The 16923-nt window shown below is 43.2% G+C and overlaps 2 protein-coding genes across 2 annotated transcripts; one reads left to right on the top strand and one right to left on the bottom strand.

Moving 5' to 3' along the window:
- The first annotated feature begins 371 nt into the window (after positions 1-371).
- Positions 372-6441, top strand: BCIN_02g07750 (hypothetical protein). Its single transcript, XM_024691538.1, has 3 exons — positions 372-497; positions 558-637; positions 710-6441. Exon 3 carries the CDS (start codon positions 756-758, stop codon positions 6357-6359), a length of 5604 nt encoding a protein of 1867 aa, XP_024547309.1. The 5' UTR covers positions 372-497; positions 558-637; positions 710-755; the 3' UTR covers positions 6360-6441.
- A 2828-nt stretch (positions 6442-9269) lies between these two features.
- Positions 9270-11798, bottom strand: BCIN_02g07760 (hypothetical protein). The gene is made up of 3 exons (XM_024691539.1): positions 11034-11798; positions 10271-10889; positions 9270-10161 (listed from the first exon to the last, which is right to left on the bottom strand). Exons 1-3 carry the CDS (start codon positions 11067-11069, stop codon positions 9479-9481), a joined length of 1338 nt encoding a protein of 445 aa, XP_024547310.1. The 5' UTR covers positions 11070-11798; the 3' UTR covers positions 9270-9478.
- Between the last annotated feature and the right edge of the window lie 5125 nt (positions 11799-16923).

Here is a 16923-nt window from a genome sequence, read left to right on the forward strand (position 1 = left end):
CAATGTATTATAAAAATATTGAATATTTTTTGGGATTGATAAAGCAGCCACTTTGTTAATCGCGGATTCTGTCACCACAGGGGTCTAGAAGTATTCGTCTACTGTCTCTCTTCTCTGCACTCTCAAAAACCCCATTCCTCGAAAATTGAGCTGCCTCCGCATACAACTACCTATTTATAAAGTATACTGTATACACTCGTGAAGTGGCTGGCTGATTAATTCTTGACAGTAATTCGTTATCGTACCCGTAGGTACTGAGAGCAAGTAGCAGCACAATGGGTGCCTATAGCGACATATTTTGGAGCTGTTTCCCGTCTTACATGCACACCTCATCACATCAAGCAATACGGTGCCACCCTCATCAAATCATCGCCTTTCCTCTGCTTAACTCTGCATGCAGCCGGCGGCCCGTTATAACGGGCCGTGGGGGAATAACAGGCCAAGCCCCAATGTTGGAATTCCTATCTCAACATGCATGGATAGTCCATCAGAAGAATGTCAGTATCTCAGCCACTTATCCTTCCTCCAGCTGAGCATGACATTTAGATTAAGCAAAGCTTCTTTAGGTATCCGCTGCATATTCGCAGGTCTAAACAGGTCTTAGTGTGAAATAATCATATTGCACATATATATGGAGGTAAGTATGTACTGTACAGTACAACAATCAGGCCATTCGTCTCTTCATAACAAAGAAACCAACCTTTCTTAGCCTGCCCCAAAAACCAACCTCCTAAGCAAAATCCGTACTGAGCAAAATGCCAGGCCAAGGTTCAGACAAAGCATACTTGTCACAATTCAAAAACAACGATGGCGGCCCGAAATACGATTTCACTGTGGCAACGTCACTGGAAAGCATCAATGCAGGCCTCAGAGAATTCCTCACTGTGGGCAATTCACCGGCGTTGAGGTTCTGTAGATTCTTCACTGACGAGGGAGTGGAGTATTTGATGGAGTGGGAAGATGTACTCAAGATAACGAACAACGTTGATCCTTTTCAAATCGCAAGCAAGGAAGGCAAGGCTTTTAAAGACGATCCTACGATCCAGCTTCTTCATGACAAAGGCTTCTCATATGGGGTTATGGTTCAACCCGGCATTCCTAGTTGTTTGAGTGGGCGGGACTTCAGGAACTTTGCCATTGTCAACTTTGATAGTGGGATTGAGAGAGTTAAGTTCAAGCTTCTGTTTGAGGATGTCATTGTTGTTGAAGACAACGCCCATGTAAGGGCTGGCAAATGGACCCGATGGACACAGGCTGATGAGGGTGACGATGATGCTTGGTTTGTTGAGGCTGATGTCAATCTTACGATAAGTGCTCTAAGCGACGAGCTCGATACGCCTTACTTCAAAAATCACCCCGACGAGAGAGACAAACTTATGAGACAATTGAACAATATCTCTGGAACAGCATATAGTTTGGAGCAGCTATATTTTGACCTCAATCAAACCGTTCTCTCACCTAGTTCGGCACTCAAATATTTGAAAAGCGGCGAGGAAGTGTTACCGACCGGGTCGGCTGCTCAAAAGGCGGCGGTCTCAGCATATAAGGATGGCTACGAGAAGATTGCCAAATCTCAAGGCGAGCCACTCGTCACCGTTACAGCTGTTGTTCAAACCAAGGATGCATCGGACCTGCAGATGACCGCATTCGAGCGACAGATTAGCAAACTGAAGGATAGCAATGGGTCTGTGATTCAAAATCCGACCAAGCTCCAAAAGGCGGCAGCTACGCTGGACTACCTCTGCACAACCAAACCAGGAGCAGGTCCTCCCAGCACCAATTCCTTTAATTGGAACTGGGTGACGGAGAACGAAGTCTCTCTCAAGCACGGTGTTGTTGCGATCAACCGGAACACTATCGCCAAGTATTTCTTGAAACAGTTGCTCGATCCGAAAATATCAGACAACTCACTGCGGAGATTCTGCGTCAGGATACAGCCCTATTGGAGCAATGGTGGATATGGCGTTCCTGTAGCGCCATTTCAAGAACCGGATTCCGCTATTGTTACAGACAATGGGAGGACAGTTATTCAAGTTTCCTACGACTATAAGGGCAGAGCTGACCTTGATGACTCCAGACTCTATTTTGACAGCTCATATACTTGCGATGTTTCTTTCTACGACAATATAATAGAAGTAAAGCACGTTAGCAAATTCTGGACGGATTTCTCGGTGTGGGGGAGTGTAGGAGCTGGCTACTTTATTTGGTCTGAATCAACCGAGTCGCTAAGCATATCTGTCGACTCTAAAGGGGAGCTCTACACACAATCCAATTATGATCAAGTCATAAATGATAAGCATGATCACCTGGAAGACACACACGACAATGTAAGGGGGTGGAGGAACGGGGTTCTTGCACAGTTATATCCTTTTACACCCGTTTTGAATGTCGGGAGCGTCAATAATTTCATCTTCCCAGCTGCTCAGACCTTTGCATTCACCAAGCCTCTCTTTTCGGTCTACCAAGACCTGGTGTGCGATATCAACTACTTATCGCCCTCAGGTCAGGCGGTGCAATCTCAGTGGTCACAGCCTCAGCAGCGCCTGTTGAAGATGGCAGCGAGGCCCTCAACAATCGAGGCTCCAAAGGACTCGCTTGCGTGGTCTTGTGAATATATCCATAATTACGTAGGGGGCATGCGAAAAATGGCGCCAACGACAAAGCAATTTTTGGCACTGCAGAACGAGGAGGGCCATGGGATGGTCTTTGAGCTCGACAGCGACGGAGTGTTGCGAGTGTTTTTGGAGAAGAGCGGCCAAGCGGATACGCCTACCGGGTGGCAAGTGGCTGACTTATCAACTACTACCCTGGCTGCCCGCTGTCCAGGAGGGGTTGTGACGAGGTTTGACGTTGCCCAAAGTGAGCTTGACGGAAGTATTGGGCTCATGATGGCAGTACGTGCAGCTGACACCGACGTGCTCTTCACGGCCTTACATAAGAGTGCCTACTACACCGAATGGGTAGATAATCCGGGATGGAAGAAACTGGAGTACGATGGGACATACCAGACGACTACGGGTCAAATCCACCAAGCGCTTACAACCAAGATCACAATTTCTGGCACCTACTTTGCAGAGATCGGGGGTGGGCAGTATTTAGTTGTTGATCTGAATCGACCCGAGAACGGCAAACCCCACATCGAGCGCTATCACATTGTCGACGGCGACTGGGTGATCCATCCAATTGGTCTCGATGTCGAAAGCGATAGCTACCTCTCTGTCGTTGGACGCATCAAGCTCTCAAAAGCCGTGGAGGCGACGGAGCGGCAGGTAGTGAGCGAGGCACATGGGAAAGCACAAGCTGCTGGTCAGAAGTTTGCAGCTAAGCCAAAGGATCGCAGCAGTGACGGTCTCTACACCCTAGGAAGAGCTGGTTCTAGCGTGCAGTTTGAGTTTCGACCATTGGAGAACGATTACAGCGATATTGTACCGCCAACTGTGCGCCTCCTTCAGTGTCCTGGAGGTGGGAAGATGCCATCAGCTATCACCGTTGCGCGCCATAATGATTGGGAGAAAGACCTCGATCGATATGCTTTCACTGACGTTTACATCGTTGTGGACGATACACTTTACCGGCTTGATAACGCTGCACAGATGAGTAAGACAGATAGGTCAGTCGCGATCTGTACGAATGACCTTCTCAGCCAGACCACGATACTCCTGGGCACAGTTCGTCATGGTATCACAACTATTTGGGGTCGTAATGAGGCTGGAGATGTCTTTTATGTAGCCTGCGAGGTCGAGAACCTGCAGAACCCCAATTCCTGGAGTGTTCCAATACCTATTCTCCGGAAAACGACCAACATCGCCACTTACGCCAATCGTGTTGACGGTGGCAATACGATATATGCTGCACTTGAGGATAGTACCTTCCAGCGTCTAACCCAAGATCCATTGGTCAGCAAGCTCTGGCGAGCTGATGGGATGCAGATTCCAGCGCGAGAGGACGTCATAACTCCTTCCACACCAATAACCTCCGTGACTACGACTGTGCGAATATCGTCGTCTCCAGGGGCAAAGCCACCCACAGGAAAGAATGCTGGCAAGTCCACAGTATATCTACGAGCCAGCTCCCGTACTCCTGTCTATGTGAATGGTATCTATCATGTACTGGAAGCATTGAAGACTAGCGAGGTGCTCACCGACCTACTTGGTGTGTTGACTATTGTCGAAGAAACACCCGATATGAGCGCAGCGATCCTCACTGTGTCGCTAGATAACTTCCAGACCCAAACTATCATCGACCCCACACAAGTTGCCTTCGAAAAGCTCACTTCGCTTCAAACTTCCGATGAACTGAAGAAGGCGAAAGTTTACCGGAATCCCATAGCAGGAGGAATTCGATCCGACTCGAAGCAGGACCTGCTCATTCCCAATGGGACCAACGCAGACGACGTAGACGTTATCGCCAAAAGTCTTGCCTTGATTGCTTCGTGCCGTCAAACCTTTGGAATTATACCGGGTGCTGCAGCTCCATCTCTGCGCCAGAACCAAAATCACCAGATTGTAGGGTCAGGATCCGACAACCAACGAAGTCGTCTCTCCAAGGACAACATAGCTAACTTTGCTTGGTGGAACCCCTTGGACTTGATCCCTTCCTCGGTCGGCGACCTTATACGAGGCTTACTCAATGGCGTAGGAAAGCTTGCAGGGCTGGTTTTTGATGCGGCCTCTAACGTGTATCATCTCGTGGTTAAGGTGGGTAAGTTGGTATATCAGGCGGTGCTTGATACTGCAGAGGCATGCGTGAAGGCAGTTGTGTGGCTTTTCGATAAAGTCGCAGGTGCGGTTGAGGATGCTGTGCGTTATATCCGATTGCTACTTGAGTGGGATGATATCGAGAACACTAAGGATGTCTTTCACCATTTCACACTGCTCTTCTTAAAACATCAGGTGGATCAGATCCCAAAGCTTCAGAAGGTTATTGACGATAAGATTCTTGCTATGGAAAAGAAGGTAGCAGGTTGGGCCGGAATCGAAGGACCTAAGAACAACTGGTCTGGGTTAGGTGAGGCCGGAAATCAGACTGCCGCTGGAGGTAGTAGCTCCGACCCCAATGAAGGCCAGACATCATTGTCCCGAACACTATCAAGTGCTTTCTCGAACAACGTTGGCTCGCTTGCTATCATTGGGGACGGCCCATCCATGAGCGAAGCCAAGAGTCTAATTACTATTCTTCTCGACGCCATTTCGAGTGAGGGCGAGGTCTTAGGAGCTGTCATTGGGCAGCTCAAAACTCTGGCCGAGGACTTTAGCTCTTTGAAACTCGCAGACATTCTCAAGCGGCTTGTAGGAATCATTGTCAACGGTGTTATGGGGAGTGCAAAGGTTGTGATTAATGCTTTGCTCAATGTGCTCCAGAGCATTGCATCGACGCTGGTTCAGTTATTGGATACGAAAATTTACATCCCAGTAATCTCAGATATCCTCGGTAAATTAGGCTACCAAGGATTCTCATTTCTCGACCTGTTTACCTGGATCGCGGCAACAGGCTATACAATCGTCTTCAAGATTACACATGGTAAAGCACCATTCACCAGTGGCGAGTCCAAAACCATCACCGGTGCCATAGATTGGAATGCCCTAAAGGGGGTGGTGAATTCCGTGTCTACAACAGGCGAAAATATAGTTTCAAAAACGGGTGCAGGTCTCAAAATAGCTGCAATTGGTATGGGGGCTCTTCTCAAGGTCCTGACAGCTTTCGTTGCTCCTCTTGAAGCAGAGACCACAAGTGGAGATACTCCCGTTTCTACTGCAAAGATGATTCTCGACGTTCTAGCCGGCGGGACAATATCGGGTGTAAGTATGCTTGTGCCATCCAACCCTATCAAAGACGAGATCGTCAGCAACATCAGTGAAGCTGTCTCTGGAATAGAGTTGCTTGTCTCGCTCATGTTCTCCAAAAAAGTGCAAGCACAGCTTGGCAAGGTGGGAGGGACAGGAGTAAAGAACCTCCAAGCATCCAATGGTCGTGGCGTTGCTGCCATTATCAAGGCAGTCCTTGTTATCCCAAAGCTCTTCTGCACGGTATGGCATACGAATGAGCTGGCGGCGTTAGAGGATAGCGCAGATAAGACAGCGGATATTCTTGGGAGGGTCGCTGAAATTACTGGATTCTTGATCACTGTCACATATGCAATTGCAGTCAATGACAAGGATAAAGAGAGCCAGCAGATCTTTGTTATTGCTTTGGGGGTGGAGAACTTTGTCCTTGCTGGCGTGTTGGCCTATGAAGCGGGGAAGCTTGCGAGTAAAGGAGTCAGCTCAGCCATTGCTACTCGTATGATAAAAGAAAGTGCTGCGATCGGAGGAGCACATGGCTTTCGCATTGAAGAGCTTGTTTTCAAATCAAATAAATAGTCACTTGGTAGATAGTTGAGGATTCAGTTTGAATTGTTTGTTGTTTAGCCTAGGTCAGAGATGGAATTTTCTGAATAATCCAATATTTGAATACGCTTCATTCTGTATGAATTAACTTTTTATATCTTGTAATCAAAGACTCGGATGTATACAAATAAAGTATATATCTAATTGGCCAATTCTTATACTTCTGCATCACGAGCTTTCTTGCAATTACACTTCGATGCTAAATTGCTGCAGCATCTGCGCTGCTTCTGAATCTTGGGCCTCGATTTGTTTCAAGGATAGATTCCAAGTCGAATATAGAGTCTTGTTTTCATATTCTTGAGCTTCATCGCAATACTGAGCTAATTCATCCCAGCTTTCTTTGTATATCTGTAAGTAACATCCAAAACTGTCTACTATCTGGTATATATATACTCCAGCTGTAGCTAATGCGAGTGGTAGTCCGTCGAGACGAACCACTACAAGACATTGCGCATTATAATCTATTCACAGCAGATTCATCGGTTAGTTAATTTTAACTATTGTACTTAATACTATAGATAACATTGTTTCGTAACCTTCAGCTAATACCTCGATAAGGCACTAACGATATGAGAATACTGCTTATATCACGATTCCTAGCTCTTGTAAACAAATCTTCTCCTCACCTCTACCATCATATAACTCGGCCGCCATGGAAATTTGTATCGCACTCCGCACCACTGAAAGTATTGCCAATACAAAAGGTAAAGGCCCGTAGAATGAAGCGAAGTAGTCCGAGTATTGCACATGAACACGATGGAAGATGAACTTCTCTAGGAAGACTTTTGAATACAAGTTTAGTCTTGTAAGCCGAATTTCGCTATAGACATACCGCCCATCAACATTATTATTGCTATAGTGTTCCAAAAGCGCGATAAAATCGCAAAATTTAGGAAATATAATACGCAGGAGTTAGTTAAAGCTTATCGTCGATAGCGATACGAAAGTCTGATTTATATTTAGACTGCGCAAAAATTATTTATGCCCGTGGATAATCTACAAACAATCTGTTCCACAGATTATCTATCAAAAACCCTATTTGCTCTATAGATTATCTATCAAAGTTTGAAAATTATTTGCTTTATATAAATAATCCACAGATTATTTATAAATTATTTATAACTTTTTTATAATATCTATAATTACTAGCCGTCGGAGAAAAAGAATTTTACAGACTGTGAATTCATAGTAGCTTTTTTTCTATTTTTTTTTAAGATATATAAAATTTTAATTTTAATTCTTTAATCTTTATGGGGGCCAGCCCCCAAGCCCCCGATCCTCGCTACGCTCGAGATTTAATTATAAATAATACTAATCTATTCATATAATTTAATAATTTTATCAATTAAAATAATTTTATTCTGGTATTGATATATTATTTATAACTAATTAGAAGATATTTTATAAATGTGATTATATAATACATAGAGTAAATTTCTATTTGATTTGCTTTTACGAATCTATAATAATAATAATAATAATAATAATAATAATAATAATAATAATAATAATAATAATAATAATAATAATAATAATAATAATAATAATAATAATAATAATAATAATAATAATATGAAAACACTAATTAAAATTCTCAAAGTTCGAACTGAACGATAAAATCGTCATTTACATAATAAGTAAGTTAATAAATCACAAATCAAAACAGAAACAAAAAAACATTCTCACAAAAAAAAAACTTCTCAATATTCAATCAGCTGAATCACCTCCAAGAAAGAAATCTCTTTCAAAATCTCAAAATCTCAAAATCCCAAGTATCCAACTCCTACACCTCCCCCCTTTTTCCCCTCCCAGAAAATCCTCTCCTCTTATAATCGCTAGTAAATCCACTTTACAACCACACACACACACACGCACACACACAAATACTCATACCTACAATCCTCTAAACCCCATCCTCTAAACCAATTCCCTCTCATCTCAACCCACAATTGCTTTTCTTTTCCTTCTTTTCCCATCCCTATAATAAAATCCATTATTGATTTTGAAAAATATCAATAGAGTATAAATATCCATACATTCTTTTTCCCTCCTCTCTTTTTCTCTTCTCCCCAACCTCATCTCTCCAACTCCCATTTCCACTCCCATCATTCTCTTCTTTCTCTTTCCCTTTCCCTCTACTCTCCCTCTCCCATCATTAAATCTACATCTATATTTCACATCATATCACATCAAACCATATCATCCATTCCATTCCATTCCATTCCATTCCATCTCCCCATCACACCCTCCTCTATCCTCCATCCTCCATCCAAATCTCCAAATCTCCAAATCCATACCCCTCTTCCCCTCCCCTCCTCACCTCACCTCTCCTCACCCCACAACCCCAACCCCAATCCCAATCTCAATCTCAAATACCATTCTCACTGACCAAACTTATTACCCCATCCCCTCCCCTCCCCTCCCCTCCCCTCCCCTCATTCTCTTTTTTTTTCTTATCCTCTCTCCTTTCCCTCTCCTTTCCCATCTTCACATTTATATCTATATCTATATCCCTAATTATCTATACCCCCCATCATCTAGGTATATCCCATATTATTCATTCCATCTCCCTATCGCACCCCCTCTCTTCTCTCCCCTCTCTTCTCTCCCCTCTCTTCTCTCCCCTCTCTTCTCTCCCCTCTCTTCTCTCCCCTCTCTTCTCTCCCCTCTCTTCTCTCCCCTCTCTTCTCTCCACATCAATAATTTCCCCTTCTTCTCCCTTCTTCCCCCTTATATACCAAACCCTAATACAATAATTCCCAATAAAATAATCCCCAGTAAAATAATCCCCAATACAATAATCTCTAATACAACAATCCCTAATACAATACTCACATTCACAAAAGCAAATCCTCACTCAAATCTCTACAATTTCCCAATACATCAATATTTAATCTTCTTATATTCTCACTACCCTTTATATACATATATACATCCATCCATCCATCCATATATTCATACCATGAATCCCCCCCAACAAAAAAGATTCTCAAAAGAAAGAGAAAAAAAGAAGAAAAAAAGAACAAAGCTCTGTATAGCACACATAAGACCATACAAATTCCGAAATACACCAACCCAAATTCTCCATTCCCTTACCCTAACAATCCCTTATCAGCCCCCTCATTCTTCCCCCTCGCATCCACCACCACCTCTCTCGCTCCATCCTCCTCAAAAACATATCTCTCCCACCTCTGCGTCACCTTTCCACACCACGGATCCACCCACTTCGTCCACGCATTGGCCATCGCATACAGCGTGACAAACCAAACCAACAACATACTATACCACCTAAACCTTCCACACATATGAAGCACCCCCCTCACAGTCTCGCCCTTCTCATTGACCGAATCCTCGGGCATCGAAACTCCATACAACATCCAAATCAACGACGTTCTCAAAAGCGTGCCATGAATTAAATAAACCGCAAACGAATTCTTTCCAAACCAGAGTAAGTATTTATTGGCGAGGAAATCTTTACACAGCGGAGAGAAGTGAATTCCGAGCGCGATCAGATCGAGACCGAGGCCCGAGTAAAAACGAGGAACATCAGGATCGTGAGGGAAAATCCAGAGAGAGAGATTGTAGAGAGATTGCGACCAGGCTTGAAGTTCGGGTTTTCCTTCGGGATACGAAGCGAAGATTAAACCGAGGACAATAAGTGAGGGGGCGAGGTAATAGCGGGGCCACGTAACGGTTTTGAGCCAGTCGATGTGGGGTGGATGTTGAGAGAGATCGGAGAGAAATGTTCCAAAGAAGAATTGCATTCCGAACGCAGCTGAAGGGAGAATTAGTATTTGAATCATGTCCCAAGAGAAAAGGTGAAATGGTAAAGAATCATGGAGTAATCCAATCAGTCAATTTCACAACTGAAGAAAAAAACTTACAATCATTCGCCACGTAAAAATAAACAAACAATGCCATACTCGACATCATTCTATATCTCGCCTTCATCCCCGCCGTCCCCAACATAAAAACATAAACCATCATTGCCCCCTTCAGCAACGGCAACAAAGTCCACTGATTCCCATCATAAATATTCCATCCTCTCGTCCACGTCGTGATCAAATGATACAGCAAGCTCTTGACCGCATCCCCAAAATAAGGCGTGATATCCGGACTCGTCGCTTCAATCCACCAACTATCCGATCTCTTCGCCACCTTGTAAATTCCAAACTGACACAAAAACCAAATAATCGTCGTCGCAATTGTGGTTGGCAAAACTAGACGCGGAACCCGTCGAAATGCCGAACGAGAAATCGTATTGAAACATGCCGTTTGATTACCCGCGCGGCATTGACGGATGGGTTTCAGAGCGCAGACGTATCCTGTGACGAGGGAGAAAATCGTGACCCCAATGCGACCTTGAGGGAGAATGCGAAAGATGGGAAGCTGGAGGAGACGTGGACGAAGTCCTTCGCCGGAACTGGGGAGGAAAAGATCGGGATCGAAGGCTCGTGCGATATGGGTTGCTACTACGAGGAGGGATGCGATTCCTCGAAGACCCTATTGTTTGATTTTGTTAGAGATGATTGGCTGATTAATTGGTTGGCTGATGGATGGACCGATGAATTGATTGAGTGACATGATGTGATGTGATAGATCAATTGCAAAAATAAGCATCCAAGGAACGAATATCATAACACTTACATCAACCCATTTCACATTTTCCGTCTTGTTCGACATGATTGTGACGCTGACGATAATTTGACGATAGGTAAAAAGTAACCTTGCAAACTTTATAATTACTCAAACTCCACCCTCATAGACCGGCGATGCATTCGAGTGCGACAATTGTAAAAGAATTCTTTCGCGCAAATAAATGAGTGAAGAAAGAAAGGAAAGAAAAGTTGGCCGAGAAGGAAATCAAGAGACCGTGTAGGTAGATCTCTAAGAGACCTGGGTAGAAAGATACCTGGCTGGGTAGAAGATACCTGGGTAAGATATCGATCTAGATCTCGATATAAAAGAAGAAGCCAGCCACTCTTTCTTATCCTGTTTTATCTGTACCCCCCAACCGTTTGCCGCAAATGAGGCAGGTATCGTAACCTCGTCAAGGATAGAGAGATGAATCTTGTGCAGCCAGATTTCTCAATGTGTAGGATTTTCGAATAAATGAGCGTGGAGAGACCGAGCAGATGCGAGGTGAAGAAACGGGAGAATCGAGGTAAAATCAAAACCAAAATCAAAAAAAAAAAACGAAACCGGATGGAAGATCAAATGAGAAGCAGTCTCGGTTTCAATCTACTCCAAGTCAAATCGGATCCAGATCCCACTCCAATCTCTAGGTCTTGATTATATACGTCCGTCCCGGTAACACATGAAGAAATGAAGAGAAGGTCGAGAAGGAAAAGCGGATCGATGCACTCCCACACAATATGAGACGAACGGAGTTTGTACGATTGAAGGCAGGTCGGGAGACAGGTAATGTATGTATGTATGTATGTATGTATATACCCTTCCCGGCATGTAGCTATTTATTTGGTAAGGATATGCGCATCTATCTCGTCTACCTACTGGGTAATTAAAGCAAATCAAATCAAACCAAATCAAACCAAATCAAATAGATTAATCAATCAAGCAACCAACCAACCCAGATCAGTCGAAAATCGCCCAAGGACATTGATTGCGCTGCACAGGAAAAACATGTAACACGCACGCATGTCGGATCACAAGCATAAACGGTAAGGTCGAGGGATGGCAAGCTCCGTGAGGCAAGTTGCATGAACAGGTTTGATGCGAAGGAACAGCCACGGGAGGACATGTACGTCGGATGAGAATGCAAAGACTGTAAGCTCGAGCTAGCAGTGACGGATGGAGATGTACCCAGATAGGGAGGTAGGGAGGTCGCGAGTAGGGAAGGAGCTAGCTGGGTAGTTGATTAGCTCGCGCGAGGTCTTGGTATCTCTTGGTATCTCTAGGTGTCTGGTAAATGAATGCCGGGATTCTTATTTCTGTTTTAACTTCTGGGGTGGCTAGGGTCTACGTACGATGGACGATGCATTCGAGGAGTGGCTATCTATTCCTTACATCACGTCATTGGAAGATGGAGGGATGTGAGGGAGGGAGGGAGGGGATGGTGTTGGCACGTAGATGATTGAATGGAGTTGAGTGAGGTCGGGAGACATTTGAAGATGCTTTGTCGGTTAGATTATGAGTGGATGTGATGTGAGGGAATGGGAATGGGAATTACATGAAAGGATGTGTGAAGCACGTATGACATATATCTATACATCTATAGAAGTAGAAGTAGAAGTAGATGTGAACTCAGCACAACTAGCTAGCCACTGCTTACCCGTCACTCCGACCACCCCCCAATGCCCAGGTACGTAGCGAGATAGCAATCGACCATGGCGATTATCATATCCCATCCCATCCCATCCCATCCATCCCGTGACGATCAACAGACCGATGACAAACACCCAAGCGACATGGATATTTATAGTTAACCTCCGCGCACACAATTGCTTCCGACATCCGACTTGGAAGTTCTTGATTCGCCCATACCCACGTCTCCAGGGCACGATTCTCGCAATACCAAGAGATGAAGAAATGAGGGCATCCACATTTTGGACTTGGACTTGGATGGATGCAGACTTGGAACATGCAAGTACTCTGTGCATCTCATCCATTCGATTCATCTGGGTATTCGACTGGTTACTGGTTACTGGTTGCTGGTTGCTGGTTACTGGCCACTTGGAAGATTGTCTCTGTGTATTGATGGGGGCAAGCCCCCAAACCCCCATAGCTCGCTGCGCTCGAAATGTTGAAGATATCGAAGGATTTCCTTTTCCAATACTTTCTTTCCCCTTAGTCTGCCCCTACGGCAGTAGCCCCCGGAGGGCCAGCGGAGCGTCACTCAATCAAAGCGATTCCAATCTTCAGAAGCCTTCATTTTGCTTCTTTTCTTCTCTTGTTCTTGGAGCTTTTATGAAACATGCTTTAATTGTAGCGCTTGGAGGTCCAATTCTAATTCTAGGCGCTCAACTAACATTCCGAAACATCAATTCATACTTTCCTACCTGTCTAGTATCTACCCTCCCCAACTAACCACATCTCGACTAATAATACGAGTACCGATGCTAAATCCCTCTAGCTCTCACACGATGCGATAGATAAGATGATGAAATCGGGTCGGAGCGCAATTCAATTGAAGGAGGTGAAGCAGGAAAGACGGACACATCTAATCGCCGATCGAATGAAAGGAACAAGAAGAGAAAAGAAAAGAGACGGACAAATATGAAGGTACACGCCGTTCGCTGTCAAACGTGATTAAAGTGGGTTTGCACAGGAGGATACTTAGTTACTTAGTTACTTATTACTAACGTTATACTTGAAAGGGAATTGGATTGGTGTCAGGCCAGGCCATGCCAGGGATATTCTCCAACTTTTTTTCTTCTTTTTTTGTGGAAGGGAGAGGGAAGTTTGTCTTTCATTTGGGCGTACCTACATCGTATCACGTGAGAGTGTGTGTGTGAGGGTGGTGTGGGGTCAGTCATTGGGGTTGAAGAAGACGGAGCCATGTAGAGAAAGGTTCGAGAATATCTATTTATATAAGTAACATCTAGAATGTCTGTTTCAGCACACAAAGTATACTTTTTTACTTTTTGCATCTTTCTCCCTCTCTACACATCCATCCATCCATCTATCCATCCATCCATCCATCTATCAATCCCATCACCCATCACCCATCACCCATCACCACATCTCCATCTCCCCATCTCCCAGTCTCCCGTTCAGTTCATCCCTCACTCCAACTCCCAACTTCCCAACTTCCCAGCCCCAAACCTCAAACCAAACTCAAAAATCCCAAACCCCTATCCAAGAACCAAGAACCAAGAACCAAGAGCCACACCCTTATTCACACCAAGACCCGACCAGCATCCCCTTAACTTATGCATAATAATTGAAGAACGGCTCATCCCATCCCATCCCATCCCGTGCACCCACCACTCCCTCCTCCTCTCTCATTAATTGCAGATGACATTACGTAACACAGCCATCGGAGATTGAAGATCACAGATGATTAAAAGATTTAAAAGATTCAAAAATTCAAAAGTCAAAGATTGAAAAATTCCACCCCCCTCTCCCTCCCCCTGAATTCTCACACACCACGTGAGTAGCTCGAGTAGTACTACTGACTGACTGACCAAATAACTAATAACCATCTATCTATCTATCTATCTACATCCCAGCCAAGCTAAGCTAAGCTAAGCTAAGCTCATCGACAAAGAAACAACCGGCCGAAATTGAAGAGTTCAAAAACATGCATGGTTTTGGTTTTGGTTTTGGTTTTGGTTTTGGTTTTGCTGGTGGGTGTGTGTGTGTATGTGTGTGTGTGGGTGTGTGCACAGTAATAATAATTACTCATCTTCGGCCGCTTTTATTCTTCTCCGAAGAGCGAAGATGGTTGTGATTATTCATATGTGTTACCCCACATCATATCCGTCTGGTATTTTACTGTGTGGTGGTATGATGTTGTGTGTATGTAGGTAGATGTGTATAATAATTGATAGATGGATGGATCGATACACTGATGAATAGGTAGATTGATTATGATAAATGAGTAATAACAAGTAGTTATTAGTTATGTTATTAGTAATGTCATGTAAGTAACTAACCTTATCATCATCATCATCATCATCATCATCATCATTCTTATTGACTGTCTAGACTAGTTAATGAAAAAGTACAATAAGTTGAGTAAACCAATTATCCTCTCTCTCTCTCTCTCTCTTCTACAATAAATCACTACTGGGAATGAATAGATACAGATGCGAGATTCAATCAATCGATACAATATTCAGTTAATGTATATTTATTATAATCGATTTACACACGAGTTATCATACTTATAAGTTATGTATATATACTTCGTATCCGTATCTGCAATTCTGTCGATCTCTGAGTTGCGTAATTGAATTCGTGTTGTGAGTAGTTGTATATATGTGTATCTCTAACTTGGTTATATATATATATATATAACTCGGTATTATAATAAAGGTACATAAGTATACAAGTATATATACATACATACATACATACAAATGAAAAAAAAGAGGTAATCTTGATTGAAAACATCCACTTACTCACTCACTCACTCACTCACCTATTTCCCCATTATATTCATTCATCTCTCGTCCTCCTTAAGCTTCACTCACACCTTCCACATCGTGCAAACCCCAATTTCGAATTATCTCTCCCCGGATTCCATCTCATTTATCCATCCGGCTCTTTCACCATCCCATCCCATCCCATCCCATCCCATATCCGCACACCCACCTAGTCCTCTATCCTCTATCCTCTATCCCCCATCCTCGTACTCATACTCATACTCATAGTTACTAACTAACTTACAACCCTAATAATACCAATACTAACACTAATACAATAATACAACACGCCAATCCTCCATCCCGACCCCAACCCCAACCCCATCTCATCCGAACCGTCGATCCATCGTATCCGGCAGAACCACCTCCCTCCCTTCACCATCCTCGTAATCTCGGTCCCGAAATCGTACCGACTTTTCATCTTACCTCGTGATTTGTGTTTTGCTTACGCGTATTAGTGTTGTATCGTATCGTATCTCAGAGTAACTTGTGCGTCGATGAGCATATGAGTAAATTGTGCGATATGATAATGTGAAATAAAATCGATCTGTCTATCTCGTGTTCAGTATAAGATATAAGGAAGAATAAGTAAGTATAGATAAGTGTAGTGTAGTATAGTGTAGTATAGTGTAGTATAGTGTAGTATAGTGTAGTATAGTGTAGTATAGTATATCTAAATTCACTTCTTTTTATTTATAATCAATATCTCTTATTCTTTTTCTCATTCTCATTCTCATTCTTTTCAATATCTCTTATTCTCTTTCTCATTCTCATTCTCATTCTTTTCAATATCTCTTATTCTCTTTCTCATTCTCATTCTCATTCTCATTCTTTTCATAGACATCAAATAAAAGTTCTAAAGTTATAAGTCAAAAGTCGCGAAAATTAAATAATAATATATATTAAAGCTTCTTTTAACTATATATATATAATATCTAAATACCTACTTATCGATATCTTTCTTTCTTTTCTTTTCTTTTTTTTTTCTCTCTTTTCTTATATAAAGTTCTATTATCTATCTGTCTTTCTACTTTCTTATTTATAATTATACATAATCAGTCACAAGTAAGTAAGTAAGTAAGCCTACAACGCGTAATCATAATCATAATTATATACTGTATGTATAATCTACTCACTCACTCGCTTCTTTTAGCTAGCGCTTGCTTGCTTGCTTGCTTGCTTGCTTGCTTTATCCGGGTTAAGGGGGGGGGGGGGGGTATCCGGTTAAAGGGAGGGGTACCTGCATAAATAGCGGCTTGGCTTGGCTTGGATTGAGTTGAGAAAGAATGTGTGTATCCGATAGGTGGGTGGATAGGTAGCTTTGTGAGATTTTAGAGCTTAGATCTTGGAATGATTTTTAGAAGGGATGGAGGGAGGGAGAACTTGTGGATTGGATTGGATTGGATTGGATTGGATTTCAAATTTTT

Source organism: Botrytis cinerea, chromosome 2, assembly GCF_000143535.2.
Source record: "Botrytis cinerea B05.10 chromosome 2, complete sequence".
Lineage (NCBI taxonomy): Eukaryota > Fungi > Ascomycota > Leotiomycetes > Helotiales > Sclerotiniaceae > Botrytis > Botrytis cinerea.